At 49.5% G+C, this 24169-nt stretch overlaps 2 protein-coding genes across 7 annotated transcripts in view; one reads left to right on the top strand and one right to left on the bottom strand.

Annotated features, from left to right (window-relative positions):
- Positions 1-12778: 12778 nt before the first annotated feature.
- Positions 12779-23123, bottom strand: MED8 (mediator complex subunit 8). Its single transcript, XM_076340406.1, has 7 exons — positions 23084-23123; positions 19799-19917; positions 18600-18744; positions 17764-17904; positions 17272-17353; positions 15978-16226; positions 12779-13260 (listed from the first exon to the last, which is right to left on the bottom strand). The coding sequence occupies exons 1-7, from the start codon at positions 23087-23089 to the stop codon at positions 13196-13198; spliced, it is 807 nt and encodes a 268-aa protein (XP_076196521.1). The 5' UTR covers positions 23090-23123; the 3' UTR covers positions 12779-13195.
- A 66-nt stretch (positions 23124-23189) lies between these two features.
- The window catches only part of SZT2 (SZT2 subunit of KICSTOR complex), a 66199-nt gene continuing 65219 nt past the window's right edge, over positions 23190-24169 (top strand). For all 6 annotated transcript variants that reach the window (XM_076340404.1, XM_076340399.1, XM_076340400.1 and 3 more), the window contains exons 1-3: positions 23190-23241; positions 23526-23651; positions 23825-23998. In XM_076340404.1, coding sequence (XP_076196519.1) covers positions 23212-23241; positions 23526-23651; positions 23825-23998 — 330 coding nt within the window. In that variant the 5' untranslated portion in view covers positions 23190-23211. The remainder of the gene's footprint in view (positions 23242-23525; positions 23652-23824; positions 23999-24169) is intronic.

Below are 24169 nucleotides of genomic sequence, written 5' to 3'. Positions count from 1 at the left end.
CTGCCCGCCACCACCGCGGCCCCCGCCTTTAAATAGGGCTGCCCTACCCCCGTCGCCGCTGCCGATTGGCCTCGGGGGGCGAGTTCCGCCCTTCAGGGCGGAGCTCGCCCCCCGAGGCCAATCGGCGCTGGGGCCGCGGCCCGCCCATTCCGTAGCCACGCCCACGCCGGCAGGGCATCATGGGCCGGGGCTGCGCAGCGCCCTGACGCTTTGATGGGGGGGCGGCGCTGGGTTTTTGGGTGGGTTTAGCTGATTTTTAGGGGCCAGGCAGCTGTCTGGGGAGGCCGGGGGGGTTGCAGGGGCAGCAGCAGGAGGGAAAAAATGGAAAATGGCTGGGAGAAGGCTGCGGGTTTGGCCAGGGTCTGGGTGGGGTGTGGAGGGTTGGCTCGATGGTGGTGGTGAGGGCATGAGGGAAATGGGGGAAAGAGGGCCCTGCCGTCGTTCTCACACCGACCTCTACTTTCTCTGGTGCTTGTGAGGTGGGGCCGGTCCTGTCGCGGTCCAATGCCATCTCGACGTCTATTTCAAATGGGAGTCCCAGTCCTCCTGCGGATTCCCGCAGGGTGGCCGCGGTCCACCCCAGCAGGCGAAGCAGTAGCACGGTGGGCAGAGAGGCTAGGCAAAGCCTGGGTCATCATCTGCAGCCAAGGCACAGCATCCTGGTCACTCACAGGTGGTGGTACACGCACCTTCACAAGAGCTCGGTGTCAACGGGAGGCCCTCAACTTGGATGGTTTAGGTGGACTCTTCCAGTCTTACACTTTTAGGAAAGAACCAACTACAGATCAATAAACAAGTGGCATATATGCTCATTTTTTTCCCAGTGACACCACAACAGCTACTGCAAGCATTTGGGAACACAGGACAGAAGGACACCCCAGAGACATTGTCTGACTGCATGCTGTTTCCAGCATCACTTTATCCTGTATTTTCTTCACAGACTTGCCAAGCTTCATCTTAAAAAGTGGCTGGGCTTTGACTCACGCTCGTCTGATCTGAAGGCGGTTTCAGAATTCACTATTCTAATTGTTAGGAATCATCTCATTTCCAGCTTAATATGATGCACGGCCAGTTAATATCCATTTGTTCCTCTGCCAATGTTGTCTTTTATCTCACATAGGTCCTTGCCTTGGTATTTATGCTCCAATGTATTTGTAGACAGCAATCATCTCCCTCTCAGCCATTGCATGGAAGACTAAACAAGTTTCTCCAGCATTTTCTTAGTAGCCAGCCTGTCCCTGCACCTAATGCCATGGAAACTCTTCTGGCCATGCTGCTGTTCAAGTTCCCTCTCCTGAAGACGGGTGACCAGGAACAGACTTTGTGCTCACCTGGTGAGAATTCCCCGTCTGGATACAGCCAGGGCTGCATTCGCCCTTCTCAGTCCCGCTTTGCAGTGACAGCTCAGAGTCACTCTGTGGCCAGTTACTCCTGTAACTCCTCTTCTTCAGGTGCTTGCAGCTCACAAAGTCCCCCAAATGAAGCAAAGAACTGCACTCCTGGTGACTTTCATGCCTTTTTTTGGTGGTAGAGCATTCCTTTACTTTCCCCTACAGTGCCAATGCACCACAACATTCTGATTTCATCAGATGACACCTAATATTTGTGGCAGTCCTTAAGGAAATCAGTTTATAAGAACATCCACAAAGTACCTCAGTAGTAACCTTCTGCGTGTCCTGATACACTCCCTTTCACCAGGCTCTGCTTTCATTTTGACCTTAACCACTCCTTTCCACATGAAATTCCTGTGCTTGTTTCTGCCCCAACATCTACCAAGGTTCCCAATTGGTCCCACGGTTCTCAGCTGCTTCCCTGGAGTCCACACAAGGCCTATAACTTTATAGAAAGGTTTTTTAAACTATCAGGTTAGTCAGACATAATAGACTATATTTTATCCCACTTTCCATTTCCTGTCCATGTGCTGCGTTACTCTTTAATTGAATACTATTAACATCAGACCGGCAGGCCTGCAGCTGTCTGGATCACTCTTTCTCCCTTGTTAAGTATAGGCATCAGTCTTGTTTGCTATTCTTCACTTCTTTTTCTTTTTTGTCCTCCTTTTATTTTGCACCATTACTCTATTTTTAGTTGATTTGTGGCCCGATTCAGTGGAAGTCTTGCTTGTGGTTTGTCATGAAATGAGAGCTCACCAGTGGATTCCTTCACAGTCCCTACTAGATACTTTTCCACCTTGTATCCCACATCTCATAGCTTTCTCCAAGCATTCCTTCTCTCCTCTGGATCCACCCTTGCTGGCAGGCTTGTCAGGCTCTAACAATGAGCCCCAAATTGCACAGCCCAGCCTCTTCCTGCTATTGGAATAAATTTCCAGGTCACCCTCTTTTCTTCTGCTCTGAACGCAATTTCTTTCTCCTCTGTCTCGGTCCTGGACTCTACTTCCCTGTTGCATCTGCTGTCTCCACATTATTCCTGTGTGGTATTTGCTCTTTAGTTTTCCCTTGCTACCGCATCTTCTGTTTCTCTCCTTAATTCTCCAACACATCAAATATATTTTTCCATTTTATTTCTCCTCTATTAGTTGTTTTTTCTTTTCACACTCACTTGCTTTGATGGGTTACCTTTGTCTGCATGTCTGCCTTTTTTTACTTCTCATGCTCAGCGGGTGTCTGCAGTTCCTCGGTGTTCCCCCTTCCCACCACATCCCCGGAGCTGCAGCAGCCTGGGCAGGAGCACCAGCTGGTGCAAGGACCCTGGTCTGCCGGCACACCCTGGCTGCGGGCGAGTGGATCCGGCGCAGTGCTGGCCCAGTTACGGCTGGCCAGGAGGGTGATGCAGAGTCCCCTCCTAACGCCCTGGGGACAGGCCTCCAGCAAGGACTTGACTAATCTGCTGCGTGTTGTGGATCTGGGTTTCTGCCTTCCGGCCTCTTTGGAAGCAGGCTAGCATGAGCACACGTAGCAAGGAAAATCCCTCAAAAATGAGGGAGGTGAGGGTGAGGAAGAGAAGAGCAGAGTGATGTGACCCATTGCGTACAGCCTGATGTTCCCAAAGTGTCTGGAGAGAGATTTTTATAAATGGATGATCTTCTGCTTCCATCTTGAGTCCTGCCTGTGTGACCTGAAATCTGGGAGAGAAGCTGTTTGCAGCCAGTCAAGCGCGTCGCTCTGACTGCAGTCTGGACTGCTGAACCAGAGATGATCGTGTCACACGCCTGCACAAGGGTGTCCTTCCTGCACCAACCACTTCTGCAGCGGGCAAAGCCCTACGGGTCATTAACTCTTCACCTGCAATTCAGGAAACAACCTGGCTGTTGTGCTCTTGGTTGCAGCAGCCTGCGCTGCACCAGGCTCCAGTTTGGGAGAACTTAAGCTCCTTCCTCCATTGCTTATCCTGGAGAACAACACACCATTTCCACTGTAGCTTTAGTGAGGGTCTTGCTGATCCTTCTCAACATGGAGATCTGATCAGATGGAGGTGGGTGTGAGTCTCTGCACTCCTCCTTTCCGTTGTTCCCTCCACCAGTCCTCCTTGTCTTCTACTTTCTCCTTGCTTCTTGCAGAGCCAGGTGCGCCTTTCTTTCTCCTTGTTGCTCTGTCTTGGTGCAAAAAGCAGGTGTGCACTAATGTAACTTGGTGAAGTCACAAAGATGGAAGCCATCATCAGTGCAGAGGATTATCGGACTATCAGATAGGAAGGTCTGGAGGAACTAAGCAATGAAAAAGGAATGAAGTTCAATGAGAGGTTATGACCTTAGGGATTAGTAACGATAATTTCTTCTGCATGTGGTGAGAGATGCTGGTGCAGCTTCTCAGTGTTGCAGCTTTTCTGGTACCAGTCTTGAAGAATGGCTTAGGATCACCATGCAGCTGGGTGGGGAAAAGGGGGGTTTCAGCCCCTCCAGGTGCTAAGTTTCTCAGTTTTTATGACAGAGAGAGAAATGCTCAAAATCCTGGCTTTCTGGGGAACTAAAATATCTTTTTGATCATGTCTGATTTATATAGTAAGTTTATATTCTCTTATTCACTGAATTTATAACTACGAATTTTTTTTTTAAATACTGAAAAATTGAATCGTGAGCTTTTTATGTGGCAAACACACTGACATTATTCAACTTGAAAAATCTAAAAGATAATAAAAAGACCAAATGAATTTTGTGAAATAAAACACATGCACTTGTCCCTGTAATTTTTCAGTAATATATTTGACATACATAGTTAGCAAATTCACCTACCCTATTACACTTGGGGAGTGAAAAGACGATTTCCAGATCCTCCCATCCTTTTCTTTTTGATCCTGAAAAGCCAGCGATTTTGCTGGCAAAAAAACCACTGAATGTAAATTGGCACGCTAACGTTGTTTAACCCTTCTCCCTTTCTCCCGAGGTTGGACCCTAAAGCACTATCAACCACACATCATTGCTGCACACCTTCTCTGTGACTCCATGACAAAAAATGACAAGTTGATTATGCTGGCAACTGCAAAACATCCAAGAAATGCTCCTACCCCACCTCTGTCTATACTGAGAGAATAAAACAAGGCTTTCATGGCCACTAAAAGTGGAGACAGATGACACTACTCAGAGCCTGAAGGACCATTAAATGCCATAACATCAGTTTGTGATTTCAGCAAATGGAGGTGGGCAGATAGGCCATGTCCAAGCGCGCATGCTTTGCTAAGCTCAGGCTGATGTGCTGCCTCCTTCCACGGCTGATATCAACATTAAGTGACTCATCTTCTGCAAACTTTTGTCTGTTATTTATGCTGATTACATCATCCTGGCGGTAAAGGCCAATTACCCCATCGCTGTCAGTGTTGCCCTCTTCCCCTTCAGTCAGAAGAAACACCTTCAGTCCTGGAATCTGAAGTCCCTAGAAGCCCCTCAAGCTACCAGGAAACAACTCACAACATTTCTGTAGCCAGCAGGCATGAAATGACCCCGCTGAAATCCCTGCTGTAACATGATGCTGTAGTGTTACTTTAAAACATCACCTAGGAAAAGGTATACCGTGAGATAAAAGGGAAGGTAGAAGCATCATCCGGAAGCTTGCAGGCACTGTGGTGGTGCGCCGGAGCACAGGTGCTTTGATGGCAGACTTTCACCCTGGTGTGTTTAATTGCTGGACTTTGCCTGCCAGCTGGGGTGGGCAGCACGCATGACTGCGGTTTCCTGCTGAGACGAGAATTCTTTATCAGCTGCATAAAAGCCAGCAGCCTCTCTAGCGTGAGCCCTGCCACCCACCTCCACGGGCTGGCAACATCACTCCAGCAATGCGTGACACCCTGGGGTCCTCCACAGGCATGCCAGAAGTCTCAGCCCACTCTGGACCTGCTAAAGCATCACCATTTGTTCCTGTGGCCTGTAGGATAACTTATGGAATAACGATGCTTGTTCCAAATCCACACAAATCCTGGGTGGGGAACAGGCAGCAGAGCCATGGCCGGAGCAAGACTAAAAGCCTGGAGAAGCCTGTTCTTCAGTGCCTCTGCATGGCAGCAGGCACAGCAGGGCCAGCTGAAGGCCCAGAACAGACTGGTGGGAGGCTGGAAAGGGTCAGGAGGTTTGGGGGTTTCAAGACATGCAGCACAACAGGAGTCCTTGGTCACCAGTGCAAGCGTTTGTGACTGTCCACATGCAGCGTGCCATGGCAGAAGACCATGGCAGCTCTGTGAGCTCTGTCTCTGGCAGGGACCTGAAAACTGCCCCTTCTCAGGAAGCTTTCAAGGCTGTCTCATGGGTACGTGCTCCTGAAGAGAGAGAATGCAGGTGATGGGAAAGCCCTGGTCCTGCTCATCCCCAGAATTTCCCTTTCCGTCTGAAGCCATTTCATTTTATCTCCGTGATTTAGAGCTCACAGGAGTTGATCAGCTCCGGCAACCTGTCCCAGACTGCCTGGAGCCTGAGAGAGCAGCTTGGCAAAGCCGGGTGACTTCTCCACCCCTGGCAGGCAGTTGGGATTACAGTCAGATTTGGTGACTTGACACCCACGTGCCATGCTCCACAACTGCGTCCCAGGGCTGCCCTCCTAACTTGTGGTTCAGCAGCGCCATGCAGCTCCATGGAGCAAACAAAGCCAGAAGGTAAACCCCTCCCAAGTGCTCCAGGCTTTGCTGGAGACTTTCTTGGGAAGACTTTCCTTGACCTGATGTGGCCACAGAGTCCCGAGCAGAGGCTGCCCAGGCCGGGTGTCCCAGGTGCTGCACCTCAGCCGTGAGGCAGCAGGGCTGTGGGCAGGTGCTGGTGCAAGCTGTCAGGCATCAGGCTGAGCACGCTGCTGGTCGCTCTGCAGGGACTAAGGCACAGAAAGGACATTGTCAGAGCGGAGGATTGTTCTGGGAGAACAGGCCGCACAAAGAGGGATTGTTTTGCTGTGAAATGAGGCTGTGTTTTAGCTCCAGCCGGGGCTGGGCTTTGCCTGCCCATCAAGGCTGTAGGCTGGTGGGGGACGCTGCCTGCTCCCCAGTGGCTGCCGTCCTGCCTGGCATCTTCTCTGCTTCTGAGGTTCTCCATCGGTACAGTCAGCAGCACAGTGCATGCCCTGAGACCCACAGTGGGTGGGGAGGAAAAGGAAATTGAGGGATAAGAGAAGCCGTGGCAGGTCCTGCCATGGGCTCCTGCGCCTACCTGGCAGGTCCAAGGGGCATGGGGGCAGGGGAGAGCAGCAGTGGGGCAGCTCCCATGGTGAGGGGCTGCAGTGTTTCTCCCAGATAGCCAGAAGCAACTGTCTTCCCTTGAAGGGACAGATGTAACCAGGAGGGAAAGAGAGATCTGCAGTAAACTGCTCCGAGATAGTGGGCAGAGAACGTAATGTCCTCTTTTCTGCAACTACTCACCTCTCCACAAAGTGTTGTTGATGGTGAACATCACAAGCCTCCTTGGATGCTCTCATGCTTGCACTGTGTATGAGGACAAGCATCTTACACTTGAGCTCCAGCAAGACACAGCAGGGAGCACAGGACACCAAGAAGCGAAGGAGAGGGAGCTGCGTGCTCAAAATGTGGGTCGGAGCATTCCTATTAATTGCTATTTTTTTTATTCCCTGTGTGAGTGAATACAAACGGTTAAGAGCAACGGTGGGCACACCCACAGAGGCTTCGTGTGAGTCATTCCTGGCTCGGCAGCTGCTGTGGGGCTTCGGCAGCCCAGGGCTGCAGGTCCTGCTGCCCGGCTCCTCCTGCCTGCAGACCCATGCTGCCCAGCTCCCTGCCCAGCCCCGAGCTCTGCGGCATGGGGCTGCACATGATGTGTGCTCCCCCAGAGCCCCATGCAATCGAGTCATGACCTGTTGCATTATTCCGCTGACTGGAGCAAAACAGGCTGCACTACGATGATGATGATGATGACTGTGGCTGTTTCTATCGCTGCGATGCCCACGGGAACCTAAATATACAAAACTGAGACGGCCAAAATTATGGCTCCTCAGCCCCACTTACGCAGAACGCATTTCTCAGGGGGGATACGAACCGATCCTGTATTAGCTACTGCCATTAGCTCTTTAGGCAGTGCTTTGAAGTCCTGCCACGCTGCTGCAGCAGACCAGGAGACAAGAGCCATCTCTCCCATCCCACACAGCAGGACCCTGACTTCAGTACTGCATCAGTACCAAAAATAAACTCAACATAAGCATCCACCGCATGCTTCAAAGCCCAGTTCCCGCAGCAGCAGCATACCTCCGTGCTGCGTGCCAGGGCAGGCAGAGCCCAGGACTGGCACGTGACAGTGGGAGACAGACACGTCCCACCAAGGCCACCTAGCAATGGGCACAGAAGGGGGAGGTCTGGGTTCAGAAGAGGAAGATCCTGGGAAACGCTGCAGCTTCAAAATAACACCCACAGACAGCAATGATGCGCCTTTGGCCCAAAGCATGGCCAGCAAACACTCAATGAAAAAAATAATGCAAAAGTACCCTGGGGCACAGTCTTTACTCAGAGGAAAGGAGCTGCCATGCCAAGCGGGACCTTAGCACCACTGCTAATTCGGTGCAGAAACTGCTTGGACACGACGGTAGCAAAGGGAGAAGCCTTATGGCAAGCGGGTGAATCAGTGACAGAATCTGAGCAGCAGTGACAAGATAGTGGCTGCAGGAACCACAGCTCTTGATCCCCTGACTTTGGAAAATATGCATCTCAGTCAGAAAAATACATGCAGTAATTTCCTTTCTTTAAAAAACACAGACCAAAAAAAAAATAAAGAAGACAAAAGCTTCTCCTTCAGAGGAGCCGGCCAGCACACTTTGCATTACTCTTATGTGCTTCCTCATGTACAGGATTACCCCTGAGCAAATTGCAGAAGGTTTTCATTACTTTCTAAGTGCAGGTTTCCACCAAGGCAGTGTTCATGGATCCAGCCAGAGAGCTGCAGTATCATAAGGACGATAAATAAACTGTAGAGTCACATCAGCCTGAACTATTTTTGTGGCATATATTACAAATACATCCAAACATCCTGTCTGTCAAGCATGTACTTTTACTACCACAGCATCTATGTGAGGTACAAAGTGGTAACATTTTATTTCTAAGATAGATGAAGATTTATTGCACTTGGTTGGAAGGAGGAGCTCCACGGGATTTTTCGGAAGCGCCTGTATATTCATTTGTAGGCACCAGCTGTCACGTAGACATGCTCTGGCTCTCCTGAGGCCACCAAGCTCACGGGGGGAGCCCAGGGAAAGTGGAGAGCCAACCTGGGGTTTCTGTTTACACCACTCGGCCATTTCTCCTCCGTTTGTGCCTTTGACTTTCAAGCAGTTTCCGAGCTTTTCAGTGGCCGGAGGCATGTTTTGCTGCTGTTTCCGTGTGTTTGTCTCTCCTCTGTGAGCTGCAGGTGAAGCTGCTTTGGGAGCGATGCAGATGCAAAACTTGGCTTACCACCTTTTGGCGGAACACACCCCACTATGTTGCTTCTTAGCATAAAAAAGTGCTCGGGGTCCCTCAACCCAACCACCAGAAGACTCCTCCTTTGGTCCCAGACGTCTCTGTCAGAAAGGTCCCATCCTAGCAGGAGGATGGAAACCAGCCCCCCAGCCCACGCCGAGACCCTGCCTTCCTGCCTTAGCTGTGGTACGGAGAGTGGAGAACTGCAGAGGTTCCCCTCCCTCAGCTGTCCCCCTGATCTTTTTGGTCACGTCTCCCCTCACACCTTACGTACTTCACCTCCACTGTAAAGGCTTAATGACACCCACTTAAAAGATCTGTAGGTTAAAAAACCAAACACAAGTGTTATGTTTTTCTTTTTTAAACAAAAGTATACACCTGTGTGCACATCTCTGCTTGGGGATGGGACAAGAGAACAAACATGCAGCAGAGGTTAGTTGTGCTGATCAGTGGATGCAGAGAGATACAGGGAAGTGGTGGCACCATGCCGAGCTTCACGGCTTCCAGAGGCGAGCCGGCCCAGGGCAGCAGCAGGACAGGCTGCAGGCACCACCCAGCACGGCTGGATGCGGGATACGGGCTGGGAACGGTGGGACTGCAGATAGCTGGGCAGGAAGGAAAGGCAATAAATATCTCACTCCTGCATTTGGGAGAAAGCCAAATGAAGCATTCCTGTCATGAGGGTGAAACGCTTTCCACCAACAGTAACTCAGGAAGATGTTAAACAACAGTTGCATAAGGCAAATGTTAAAAACTCAGCAGTCCGGTTATCCTGCATCTCAAAATTAAAAAAAAAAATTAAAAAATCTGTTTTTAAAAATCCAGATGATTAATGCTGACATTCAGTAAGACAAGGAAGCCTGGAGAAGCTCCAGAGAACAAGCAAGCTGATGTTATGCGAGCATTTTAAAAAAGTAAACAGGATGGCCTTGTAAACAGGTGTGTCTATTCGACAGTCATCCCATGCAAAATAATGACCGAAAACTATGTGATCGTATCAATAAAGACTTAAAGCAGAGAAATATGAATACCAATCATCAGGGATTACTGACAATAAACCTGTCAAACTAACATGATGATTTTTGTGGCACTGTATACTCTTAAATATCGGAGAGCGAGCTGGCTGGAACGGCAGTGTGTGCGATCAAGGAACAAGAGCGCCGGCGACCTGGCCAAGTGTGAGGCAGCAGAGGAGATGCTCCCCGGGGAGTTGGCACCAAGGATGTGTTTCTAGCAGGGAGTGCTAAACAGTGTAAAGGTGATGACCTGGAAGGAAACAAAGTCATGATGGGTAAAGCACGCTGTCCTGGGAGCCGGGGGCACGTCAGCGATTTGGAGCCCTTGGGGTCCCCAGGGCAGCGGGGCCACATGGCGAAAGGTGTCCATTCTCCGCACTAGAGCCCGACTGGTACTGAGGGGGGGCTTGGGGCGCCAGAACAAACCAGTGCCCGTGCTCTCCATCACACTCCCGCACCCAAGCTGGGGCCCAGACAGCCTGGCAGCACCTGCCGTGCTGGGGCTGAGCCTCCTCCCTGCTGAAATTATCCTATTAGGAAGAGACGAGTTCAAAAAGGGATTGGACAAGGCAGGGAAAAAACCCCTGAGGGCTCAGCATGGCAGCGCATCCCATGCTCGTGGGGAGAGTGTGCTGCCCCAGACGCCTGCTTGGCCCCTGCTGCAGCAGGGCACAGACCGAGCCTTTGCCCCGGCCCAGCAGGGCTGTCCTTTTATTCTGACTTATTCTGCCACAGTGCACCGGGAACGGTGAATCCCTGTTGGATTTGCAGTCCACGGTGACAAGCAGCGGACTGTGAATTTCCACCATGACTTTATGCGTAAAAAGCCCGTTCCTGTTCGCTGTTTAAACATTCAAGCACTGGCAGCGACTGGATAAGAGGTTAAAGTCACTCTGCATTTGAAATTCCCATTCCCACAATTAGAATAGCGTGTCCTAGTCCAGTGTCCCAAAGGACACAGATGCATGAGAAGATTTGGACGTGAGCCAAGAAGTGGAAAATGGAAAATATGCCTTAAAGCAAAAGGGACTTTAATCAGTTCAGTTTATCGTAAAAAAGGATAAGGAAAGCTTGATCATAATATCCGACTCCTCTCTCTGGGACTCACAACTCGGGGGCTCACTCCCTGGCTGAGAAGATCCAGCGACTTGAAGGGAATTAAAGAATTGCAGCCTCAATATAAGGTGCAATAAGAAAAATAACCTTTAGAACAACCTACCAGCCACTGTAGCAGACATCTCAGTTCAAGATCAACTGTTTTCCTAACAACAGTGCTCTGATTTACACAAGAACTAATTCAGGGCAGCCTGTGTCATGCAGGAAGTTACGCTGGCGAGCCTAGCCGGCCTCCCCGGCTCTATAATCTACGGAAAAAAACCCTGCCTGTATTTCCCTTCCTCCTGTCCAAGTGTGTGAAAGGTCTGGCCTGCCCCACTGGAGGTGTTTTCGGGAGATCCAGGTTAGCGCGGGTAGCAGGCAGCCACGATCTGCCTGTGTCCCAGGCTGCCCGAATCGCCCCAGCCAGCCGCTGGCTCTGGCGCTCCTGCACTGAGACATTTTAGCTTTATAAGGAAGCCAGTCTGGAGGGACGAAGTGAAGCAGCATGCTAGAGCTGAGGCTCCATGGATGACAAGTGCCAGGGATCTGACACACGTTCCTCTGACAGTTTCCTGCCTTCCTTCCCAACCAAAGCAGGGACATGAGATAGAGCAGGGAACAGCCATCCCTGCGGTGCTCAGCCCATCACAGCCCTGCAGGCTCCGACTCCCCTGCCGTCGGGCTCCAGACATTGCACAAAACCCTCGCACTGGAGCCAGCAGCATCCCCCTACCTTCACACCAGCTCCCCGCTGCAGTCAGTGGCTCCCAAGAGAGCCAGGAGCTCCGTGTTCATTAGGAGCAAAAAGCAATCCCATCAGTCTGGCTGGGCTGGTGCCATTGCAGGCACGTTGCTGGGCTCATTCGTAGTGGAGCGGCTTTGCTTATCGTATAAGCGGCTTGTGCTTCCATCTCAGCTTTCTACTTCCCAGCGTAGTGCTTTCCAAGGGCCCGCGCGTCAAAATGGGTTGATAACTGCCCTAGTCACAGCTTTGTGGAAGGTTTTGTTTTAGGAGAACGGCCCACAGCCTCCACAAATAAGCTGGATCTGATTAGCTCAGAGGCAAGCAGTGCAGGAGCAGCTGCAGGCTGTATCTGCTGAGTGGAGATTTCCTCACCCGTAAGATTGCTGACAGATGCTATTGAGTAAAATACAGTGCTGGCTTTCACCACAAGTCAAAAGGGAAGCCCAGGCAAGAGCAGCAAAAGGCAGAACGGCTGTCTTTAGGATAGTGCTGTATGTACTGACATGCTCTGTGGGCATGCATCCCCACCCTTTCTTCCCAGAGGAATCTTTCATTAGGCAGATTATATGTTACAGCTCAAGGGCAGAAAGTAGAACAGGGATGGCTTCACAATGCCCAGTTTCAAAGAGAAGTGGGCCAGACCTCACAGCCCGGCCAATTCAGAGGTGCCATGGTCCTGAGCAGATTGAAATACCTCTCCGAAGTGATGAATTAATCCTGAAGTAGCTAAGAAACTTCATAGGAAACACAGGAGCAGAGAACTATGGAAGTGAAATCAGATCCAGCTGGGATTTGCAGCAGCATCAGAATACAAATGCTGCCTTCTTGCTGTGGGCCTTGTAATAGTCTTTCCCAGTGTTTTGCTTTCTGGGGAATAGTCATAATGGGTTTACAATGAACAAGATGTTTACTGCTTATGTTTGTACCCTGCTGACTCACTTTATAACAGCTCTTTACGCATAAGCCTGCAGCTCCAGCACTCAGCCTCCAACATTTTCTGTGTATTTTAGATTGGAGCTGCTCTGTAGCCTTACCCAAAGGGAAATGAGAGTCCTTATGACACGAGAGATGGACACCAGTGTCTCACAGCGTGCATAACAAGGTCTTTATTCAACAAGAGGGAGTAAAGAAAGAACATCCCGAGTGAACAAGCAGAAACAAGGAGCAGAGTGCTCCGTGCAGCTCTTCAGGTTCTGTATCAGGAAAGGGTAGCTGTCCTCCAGGGCAGACCTGAAGAAGATGGGATCAATACCAGAAGCAAAAAGTCCTCTGCTCTGACTGAACAGAGAATTACTTGTGTCCAGGAGGCATGGCCACTAGCAGCTCCACACAAGCCACCCAGCACTAAATAAAACCCAGGGAAGGGCCTCATAACCCCTATCTCCCTGGATACGGTGTGTGGATATGTGAAGGGACTTGGAAGTCCTGGAAGGAATCCAGGTGTGGTGGCTGCCGCAGGAACAATGCTGGTAACTGCTGTTCCCTGGGTCTGGTTCATCTCAGCTCATCTCTGATATGGATGCATTGAGGCAGATTTGATGTTTGTTTTTATGCCACTCGGCATTTTTCCTGGAGAGAGAAAAAAAGAAAAAGCAGTGCAAAATCGGCCACCTGAGAGGACATTTCCTCAGAAGCATGCAAGACTCACAACAACCCTGTCTGGGCTTTTCCTGTTCCACTCCAGGTACCACACTAGGCTTACCGGCTACAGCATCTTCCAGCTTCTGACCTAACACAATCAATCTCTTCTACAAATTGGCATCATTCTCTATTAAGAAATCTCCTTGACAATTCCCGTGTCCCCCTGCTATCCCCTCAGATTCTACCCTTGTTCCATCTTAAACAAGCCTTTCTCTTTGTCAGGAGGCTCCTACAGGAGTGTGGGACTTGTTCAGTCTCACAGAAGTTGCTGACAGCAGCACTTACAGAAGTACCCAGACTGATCTCCACTTCCATTTCAGAGAGGCAAACACAAAAGCCTGTATCCCCTTCCATGTAGCATTATTTATAGTCAGGGCGTATATTTAAATTACTAAGCCTCTCTCAGATCTCTTAATTTCCCTTAACCACATCCACCTCTTGGGCATTATTACTCTTTGCTGAGTAACCAATCACACAGGGGAGTGTGTTCAAAGACATCGTACTAGCAGCTTACAATAAGTGTACAGTGCTAGACAAAACCAAGATGATCAGAAAAATAAACAAAAAGACAGTGATTAAAGAGCAGCACAGAGGGATATTCAAAGAACACTCCTTCAGAAAGTGGAATGCGTGTTCAAATTAGAACAGGAAAAAAGGACAACTTCTGAAAATTAAAACTGTAGTGCAGCAGGACAAGAAAAGATTTGATGAGCAAATGGCTAAAAGAATAAAGATTATTAAGCTTTCTCAAACATATCAAAGCGGGTCATTGCCTGCAATGAATTGGCAGGCAATCTGATATCACTTCAGTGCTAACAATCAGTAGACAAATACTGTTAGACGTTACTCCAAAAGGAAGAGTGAACAGGACTGTATGGTTCACCCATACAGTCAAAATTGTAATTCAAAAAGGAACTGCAGAAATTGATGGCTGCTATACCCACTGGTCTCAAACTAAACTCTGGCTTAAAATCCCTAAACAACAACTGCTGTCAGGATATACTTTGTTCTTACACTCTTTCAGCCTTGGCTATGGGCGCTATCAAAAGCAGGACAGTGGGACTGACCTTTGGCGAAACACTGTATAGCTGCTCTTATCAAGAAGGAACTTCCCAGTAACACAGGCTGGAGAAATGCTCTTGTTACCAGCGCGCTCTGCGTGATGTACAGAAGCGACTGCCTTCCCATCCTGGATACAGTGTTTGTGGGTATGCAGCCAGAAATCACAGGGGCCTTCTTTGTTTCCAAATCACAGTGGAAATTACTTTCTAACTCTTACATAAATACATAATTAACTTAGGATTAATATTGTTGCTCAAGTTCATTTCTAAACAACAGTCATTATACAGGCAAGAAAACACCCATTAGGATATCCGATATCCAAAATCTCAATTAACATGAACATAAGAATGACAGTACAGGGTTAGGCCTGTAGGTCCCCCAGGCCAAACCCATTCCTGACAGCAGAGGACATGTAAAGAGGAATATCAGAACAGGGCAAGCCTGCAGTGATACCTCTGCAGAATACCCCCTCAGCTTCTAACATATTGTGGCTCAGGGACCTGAGTCAGAGACGGTACCTTCAGGATTAGCTGCTGACTGATTTTTCATCCAGAAACTTACCTACTTACTTACTTTTCCATCTCATATAAACTTTATCTACCTATCACACACTTGGCAGTGTGCTCTACGGTGTAATTATTTAGTATTCAGAAAAGTATCTCCCTTTTGTTCTGAATCTACAAGCTGATACTTTCATTGGTGCACTTTCATCGATCCTTCTGTATCACGGGAAACAGTGAACAATCATTCCCCATTCACCTGCTGTATACCATTTGGGATTTTATAGGCTTCCATACTTTCTTCTCCCTACCCCAAAGCTATCCCCAGCAGCAGAGAAGAGATCAGAACTGCACATAATATTGCAGGTGTGGGCGCCCAATAGATTTACACAATAGCCTAATGATATCCTCTGTTTCTCTGGTCCTTTTCTAGTAATTCCTAACATTTGGTTTGCATTTTTGCCCCAACTGAACATCCAATTAATGTCTTTACAGAACTATTGTATCATGTATCTATTTCCCAAATACAGGTAACTAGGCTAGAGTCCAGGTGCTGGACATGTAAAGTCAAATTGCTATGCCTATGTGTTTCACTTTATATTTAATACAAATGTAATCTACTATTATTAAGTGAAGTCACTTGGTATATGAAATCCTTCTGTGACTCTTTACAAACAGCTTTTGGGTTTTTTTACCTTAAATAACTCATTATCATCAAACTTTTCTACTTTATTGCCTACCCACAACTTAATTTTGACAGCAAAACCCCCAGCATAGATCCCTGCAAAACTACACTGTGATCTCCCTCCATATTGATTCCTATGTTCACTAAGTCTATTATTAAAATGGTACTGCAGTGTGAGTTAAGAAGCTGAAGCTGGATGGCTGGGATCCACTTCAACCTCTGAGCCAGTTTTAAGCAGGTATTACTCCACTGTTACAACCTGACTCATGTTATTAAGGCCAGAAAGGAACCTCTTACTCAGTTATACCTAAAAGGTGACTGGGGAAGAATCTCTACATCTGTATTTGTCTGTCTTGCTCCCTACATTTCAATTGCTCTCAGATATGCAACTTATTTACCTGGCTGTCCTGCTTGTGCCATCTGCACTCCTGCCAGCATTGGCTGCTGCTGAGCTGGTGCACCTGACATTGGGACCTGCTGCATGCCTGAAGCACCTGCAATGATGCCACCAGCTCCTGGTTGACCTGACTGGACAGATCCTCCAGAGCCAGGGGGTCTCCGGTTTGACAGTCCTTTCCCAAAGGCCACAGCTGCCACCAGCGCATTGGTATCTGCAGGGTTGAAAGTCTGCTTGTTCTGTCGTAAACCTGTAGAAAAAGAAGTGATTTTGGAGCATTTTAGCAATCAAGTCTAAAATGTAGCACAGCTGGTCATGAATTTACTTTTCTGCTATTTTGATGCATGTAATAGAGATCAGCTTCTAACAAGCTGTCCTACAAGAGTTTCAGCAGGGTCAAAGAAGCTGCAAAATCCAGGGACAGTGGTGATCCAAGAGCTTCTCCACTGAGAGCAGGGCATACGCTGCTCAGGGAAGGAGGATAGAGGGAGCCGACTCCTCCATGCCCGTGAGAATGTTCCCACTAAAGGCTCTTCCATGCTGAATCCTATGGCAGGTAACAAGCACTGTGTTTTAGATAAACAATGGCAACATTCCCTTTTGGAGGCTCATGAGCAGCATGGTGTCTGCAAGTTTTTCTACCACACGCCTGCCCAGTTATACTATTAATCCCCGAAACACAGAACCTGTGCTTGGGTCCTTGCTTACACTACGTGTGTGTCAAAGATGACAAAAAAAAAACCCACTACCTTTGAGAGCTGTGCATAGCACTCCCGGGAATAGTGAATAGCTGATGGCAGAGACCAATAAAATAAGGATGTTCAGCATCAGAGTCAGAACCAGAAAAAGGTTGACCATGAGTCTGAAGCAGCCATCATCTAGACGACGTCACACAAAAGCCTGCCAACAAACATGTTGTGGACTCATTCAGAACATAGCTAAAGGGTTTCCCATTCACTGCCACTGCATTTTCACAGCTATTTTTATTAATCCAAGTTGATTGGGATGTTTTCTTGGTAAATACTTAGCACCTCCTCGAAAGGGGATATGGCAAAGGGTTGGAATGACCTTCCTGCCATGCATAGGTCACACAAGCAGGACACATCGCACCCACAGGACCCCTTTTCAAATTAGGGGGCTCCAGGACAGCCAATCTTGCATCTTCTGGAATGCTTTCTTCTACGCTGCTCATCAGCATTTCCCATGCTTCAAGCTCTCTGATTCACCTATTTTGCCACTACTCTCTCAAGCCTGCTGCTTGGACCCTGTACCCCACTTCCACCTCAGTGACATACCTCCACTTTCAGATTCACGCTCCTCCTTACTGATTTTCTCCAGCAGATTTGAGCACATTTTGTTCAGACTTTGGATCTGTTTCTGCAAAATGAAAACCGTCAGAAACCGCCAGGATACCTCCAACTCAGTACAAGTCAGCAAGGTAAACGAACAAGCTTTCTCTTCCCAGGGTCTGTGGAACCAGACATAAGCATATTGGTAGCAGAGCCTAGACAGCCCAGTGCTAATGCATGCAGGAGGGCACTGTGGGGATGGGATAGCCTTCGCCTTTCTCTGACTGGTCTGATGGCACCTCCTGTGAACAGCCAGCGGGCTGGATACCCTTGGTTTGTGAAACTGTGGAGGAAACCAGACCTGAGCTCGGGTTAGCTGGAGAAATCTCAGACAGAAAAGGACACAGCAAAAAAGAAAACTGTCAGATGGAAGGGAGTTAAAGGGCATCTTGTGCCCTAGGACTAAGAGGCAGAAGTATCAAACTGTTCTTCACCTACCTGTGCCACATCAGGGCTAATTCGAGCTGCATCTGTGATCAGCTGCTTCTCCTGCTCCTCCACTTCGGGGTCAGGCTTAGTTCGAAGATGGTCAGGCACTACCTCATGGCTGAACACCGGCACACGCCCCTCTGTCTGCCGCTGCAATAGTTGGACAAGCCACACTCAGAGACTCCTCCTCCAGCCCAGCACTCAGACAGCTCAAGACCAGAGCACTGGCCACGGTGCTCAAACAAGGCTAGTAGCATGCTGTAGTGAAACCTTGATCTGGGGAGCATTAGGAAGTTTAACAATTTGTCTAGGAATTTGCACTGTGCCTAAACAGGCACCCTAAACAGGTCAGAGCAACCCACGGGGTCTGCAGTGCAATCCCACCAGCATGGCCATGATCAGTTGAAATGTTTTCTCAGTCAAGCAGAGAATAAGCATTGCCAGCACACACCGGAGGTTCTGTAACACACCCCACGTTGGTCAGATGACAAACAGTGCAAATCTAGATGCAGATGTCTGACAGAAACAGCACAGCTACACCAGAGAAAACCAGGAGCTTGCAAGGAGACCTCCCAGTTACACAACAAGACACTATCTCTTTCAGCCCCAACATCATGAAAATAACATATTTATGAACAGGAACACCTCCTGTAAAGTGTATCCAGTGCAAGTGTTTGTAGGTGAAAGCCCCCCAGCAAAGCAGCTCCCAGGCAGAACTACTCATCACCTTTTCTTTCTCTGCACCCAGAGCTGAGGAATGCCAAGCACAAGGAATGGCAAGCTGGAGCAGATACACAAGCACTTGCTGATACTCCAGGGTCAACACTCAGAGGGAAGTTTCTCACCATGATCTCCTCATCGCGGTCTGGAGACAGCACTAGGGGTATGATAACCTGGTTTCGCAATAGTGGGGTCTTCTCATGCTTTAGCACTTTATTCAAGGTGTTCAGCTGCCCTGAGAGCAATGCAAAGCTGTCCAAAACTGAAGGCCTGGGAAAGCAAATAAAGAGGACAGAACATGGAAAAGGATGCCACAGATGGCTTTTATCTCTTCGTCACTCAAATGGCTGAGAATTGAGGAAATAACACTATTAATCCTCAAATCAGTCTACCCCAGACAGTAAGCAGTAAAACCTAGGGCTGAATGTGCAGGTGTGGACAAATCCCAGTCCCTACCGCAGATAGCTCAAATGCTGCAAATAGCTCAGGGACATTACAAGCAGTACCACTGGAAGTGGCAGTTGTTTGGGATTTCAGTACCATACACAGAAGCAATGCTTCCCTTATCACTAACTCTCCCAGTGCAATTCTAGAGCAAGGTCTGAGAAACAATTTAACTCCTAAGCAGTACAGCCAGGAGAGACAATATTTATAGCTTGGCTAGCCAGACTAATAATGAAGCAAAATAACTGATAACCTTGTCAAGGAGGTCCCCTTCAGCTTGCTCTCTCTGGGGGATTCATCACCTCTCCTGCCTTCTGCAACATAAACGCTAACTGCCTCTGAAGCTTTGCTGCAGTGGCAGGCGCTCTCTAAGATACTGTATAGTTTATTAAACTGTAGCTATAACATCTTTATGCTCCATCAGGAAGAGAATGCCACCTTGCAAGTCTCTCAAACTGTCTGGTAAAACATGCAGAACCAGCAAAACACAAGAGCTGAGTTTATACCAGAGCCAGAAAAAGCCAGAAAGGTCAAGAAATGCAGAAAGAACCATTGCTCATTTTATAGTGTATGTGGGTCTCTAAGATACTTTGTCTGAGAAGCTTCCAGTCTCTGCGGGTGCAAATCTAGTTCTCATAAAGTGTATAGATTAAAAGGTCTTAGCGTGACTCTATTACTACACAGCATGAAACCAATGGATTTCAACCGGTTTTCTGGTGGAAGATGTGTAGTGGTTCCTCCAGCAGAAATGTGAAAAGCAAATTTAAACCTACTGACAATAGGCTAATGGTTTTTAATTATACTTTGTGGTCCTTTGAGCCGAGTCTGGAACAGCTTCAGCAGTGATCGACAGTGCCCCCAGCTCTGTGAGACACCTTACCATGTGAGTCGGTCGTACTCGTTCTCCAGCTTGTAGATAAAACTGACCAAGGAGTTCTTCAGGTCAGCCACCTGACTGATGAGCGCCTCCAGGGTCAGCTCCAGCTGCTTCTCCTCTCGCTAAAAAAAGGCAAGAAAGACAAGGGATGAGGACAAAGCTTTACACCTTCCCAAGGTGTTGTGGATCCTCCCACATGCATCCATAGTCCAATCTCTCTTACAGAGAACCTCCTTTTCAGGGAAAGCAAACAGAGACTCTGGAGACAAAAATCCTATGGTTACACACTGACCCCTTCCCCTTGGGTCGGAACACTTAAGCAAGAGACTTGTGCCTGAGACAAACCCTTGGCTAGCTGTCCTCTTAAAGATCTAGACGAGTGTAGTGAAGACATTATCACTTACATCCACTTTTTACCACATCAGGCAAAGTCATCAAAGTTAGCTCATGCCACCTTTGTGAGCCATTTAAGCTAACCCAGCTCAAAGTAGATTAGCATTCCCTCAACCTTTTCTGACAGCAGATGAGGGCACAGTGATGTCTTCATCCAAAACAGCCCTTTGCAAAGTGAGTATCAGGTCCATGGCCTAAAGACTCCTGTTTCTGCCCTTCACCTCATTCTTTACTTTCTTCCTGCCCAAGTGCCACTTCCAGCTGCTAAAGAAACTGACAGCTCCTATTCTACTTGTGCCTTACCGACTGCGGGAGGCCCTGCCGTGACAGAGACTGCACATACCGACACACACAGACGTCACCTCCTGCCTTTTGCTCTGGATTACGTTGTTTAAATAACCTTTTCCACTGACATCCCCGGGTGAGGGAGGATGGCGACAGACAAAGTGTCAGGACAGGGGATCTGTTGCCAAAGACACCAAGGCATATCCCTGACTCTTGCAAAAACCCTCTAGAATCTTATCTATTCTAACTTATTCATACTACAGTATTGTGCAAAATATAATTAAAGTCCCAGCCCTAATGAACTGCTCATGTAAGTCGAGAACTGTACAGTAATAATCCATGAAGAGGGTGGGACAAAGCAATCAAATAATAGAAAGGCAATGCCGATCAGGAGTGACTCAGGCTGTTGGCACGCTTGCTATTGGGTTTGTTGTTGTTCTCTTTAAATACACTGGACCAGTGTGAGCTTCACTGGAGATTAACAGGTATCTTCCATGTTCACGAGAACACAAAATGATTCTATTTTATTTATAGTCTGACAAGAGAAAGGCTTTTTTTACTAATCACTGATCAGACTTCACTTCACTTCACCACCTTAGAAGAAACGGCTGAGCCAACTTTGTTAAAATTTGATCCCCAGTCCATGGAGTGGATTCACGGAGTGGATTGCTGGGTGTTCCACCTCAAGATAAAAGCACTCTCCTCCATCTTATGATGGGACTAGTCAGTTCCTGTGCAATTAAGAAATGAGTCTACAACTGTTTGTGTGCACTGTGTTTGTGCAAGGAGATTAACTAATGCCTGTATTACAAGTTGGGCTGGTAGCCAGTGTTTTACTGCAGGGGTGCCAGGCATATGTACCCATGACAATTCACCTGGCCTGTTGCCTGTGCTTATCCAAGAAGCCCTCAAGAGGATGAATGAAATCCCATTGCACATGCGTTGCTCTTGCGGCAGCAGCATACTCCAAGCCTCCTTCTTTTGTAGGCTCTCTCCAAAGCCATTAAGAGCTGGAAGCAGATGTAAGCACTGCAGAGCATGCATGCAATAAGACCGACTGGTGTTTCCAAGGAATGCTGTGCCTCTTGCAGGCGTATGCTATAGTCAACCCCTGCTTTAGGGAGTTTGTTAGCAATACTAAATGCCCTGAGGTAGTAAAGATAGGGCTTATGGGAGGGGTTGCTGAAGGACCTCCTGATACGGAGCAACTGAGTGGTAAAGGCAAAATTCAGAGTAGGTAAATGGAAAGCAACACATGTGGCAAAACAAAGGGGGAAAAAAAAACCCCAAATAATCCTGACTTTCCATACATAATGACATTCTCTGAGCTGATAACCTTATCACTCAGAAACAAGATCTCAGGATTATCTGAGGGTAACCCATTAAAACATCTGCCCAAGGCTCAAGAAGCAGTCAAGGAAGTAAAAGCAACAATAGGATTTATCAGGAAAGCAACAGAAAACTAAGCATCATTATGTCATCGTATAAATGCATGCCTCATTTGCATCTCGAATATTTTGTGTCACTCTTGTCCCTCCAACTGAAAAGGGATATAGTAGGAATATGTACAAATAAAGGCAACAAGGATGATTAAGAATATTCATCAGTTCCATAGATGCAGCAGTTAAAAACAGAAAAGAGGCTGGTACGTGCAAGTGGCTGAAACGAGGAGATACAATATAACAAACCCTATAGACGAGGAATTGCAGGACAATCCATTTTCACTTTCTTTTCTGGCAGGACAACCGGGAGACTTGCAAGAAGCCAGCAGGTAACGGATTCAAACAAACCAAAGGAGGTGTATCTTTACAGCCCGTGAACCTGTCATTAACCTCTGCAACTCTTTTCCATTGGACATTATGGATGCTGAAAATTCACAGCACTTCAAAAAGTAACTAGATCCTTCCTCCTTCAATGAAAATTCATTCAAGGCTATTAAACACCAGGCACGTGCTAGCAATAGTTTATACAGAATGACATCAGTAGCTTATTTTGCTCTCACAACTTCCTTTGGTCATCGGCTTTTTGGCTCGCGGCAAAGCCAGGCTGCTGGGTGGGCGGACCTTTGGCGTGACGACTCTTATCGAGGGCTGCAGCAAGGGCCGGGAGGGAGAGGTGCACTCACATAGCCGCACACACGCTCACCCTACAGCCGTGCAGCAGGAGGAGGTTGTTCCACAGGAAAGCGTTGCACCAGCTGCTCGAGGGCGAGCTTAGTCTCCCACCCAGGCTGCTTCAGCCCGGAGTGGGTTTGACCCCTGGGGAGCAAACGGGCCGAGGACGGGCAGGAATCACCGCCGCAGCCGGCGGGGGAATCCCGCCAGGGCCCGGCTAAAGGCGGCAGCGGCGCTGGCCACCGACTCAGGCCGAACCCCGTGGAGCTCGGGGCGTCCGTGGCAGGAGGCACCGAAACGCGGGGCCCGGCCCCGCAGGCCACACTGGCCGGCCGGCCGGCCTGCCTGCCTGCCTGCCTGCCTCCCGCCCGCCCGCGGCAAGGCCCCGGCAGCGGCCCGGGCGGGCCTGCAGCGCCTCCCCGCCCGGCCCCCGGCCCGCTGCCCCCGGACGGGCCGCAGCCGCGCTGAGCCCCGGCCCGGCCCCGGCGCCCCTCACCTGCATGGCGGCGCCGCCCCGTTGCCACGGGAGAGCGGCGCTTCCGGGTCAGCCGCGCGCCGCGGGGGGCGGGGCCGGGCGGGCGCGAGGGCGGAGGTCAGAGGGCGCGGGGCGGGGCCGCGGCGGACATGGCGGCCGCCGAGAGGCCCGACTCGGAGGTGGGACCGGCCCGGGGGAGCCGGGGCCGGGCCGGGGGTAGGGCTGAGCTGGGGAGGGGGGAATCGGGGAGCCGGGGGCAGGAGCGAGGCGAGGGGCAGCCGCGGTGCGGGGGACAGGGCCGCGGTGGGGAGCAGCGGGGCTGGCCTGGCCTGCGAGGGAAGGCGAGGGGTGCGGGGCCGAAGCAGCCTGGGGGTGAGCGGCAGGGCGCGGTGCTGGCCGGGGTGCCCTCCTGGGGTGCCCGCCGAGCCCTGGGGTGACCTGGGCCGCTGCGTTCCCGCCGCAGGTGGAGGAGGCAGGGCACGTCTTCCTCCTGATGAAGAAAGACTATCGTATCTCCCGCAACGTGCGCCTCGCCTGGGTCCTCAGCCGACTCCATCAGGTCATCTGGGCAGTGCCTGAGCCGGAGCTGGTGAGTTGGTGCCCAGGGCTGGGTGGTGTCATCACGGCCTGGTGTGGGAAGCTGGCTCTGCGCCACTGGTGAGCAGCTGGACGCTGCAGAAGATTTTAACCCAGTTCCTTTCTCTGATTCTTCCTTTGGCTTGGCTTGACGTTCTCTCACGTACCATTTACTTGTTCCTGTAGGTAAAGTCAGAAAATGAACTTGATGTTCTCAGCATCCTGCCCAACGGGTGGCAGCCAGACGAGCCCGTCCAGCCCAGGCCCTATCTCCTTGTGCCCTCTACGCGGGTCACCTTCCTGGCCCGCCAGTACCGATTTGTGATTGAACTTGATCTGAGCCCTTCCACGGGGATTGTGGTAAGTGCAGAAACTGCCTCTTTGGGGCGTTCTGTGTTAAGAGGCTGGACCCGTTTCTATGTGCTGAGAAGGCTTATTCCTCTCTGTGTTAGTCTTAACTTTTGGAGAAGACTTGCTTTTCCCGGGAGGGAGGCATGCAGTGCTCCTAGCTAGGCAGTTTGATGGCAGATC

The sequence above is a fragment of the Aptenodytes patagonicus genome, chromosome 5 (genome assembly GCF_965638725.1).
Source record: "Aptenodytes patagonicus chromosome 5, bAptPat1.pri.cur, whole genome shotgun sequence".
NCBI classification, from domain to species: domain Eukaryota; kingdom Metazoa; phylum Chordata; class Aves; order Sphenisciformes; family Spheniscidae; genus Aptenodytes; species Aptenodytes patagonicus.
Note: the sequence above shows the minus strand (reverse complement) of the source record. Positions and strands in the feature narration are given on the sequence as shown.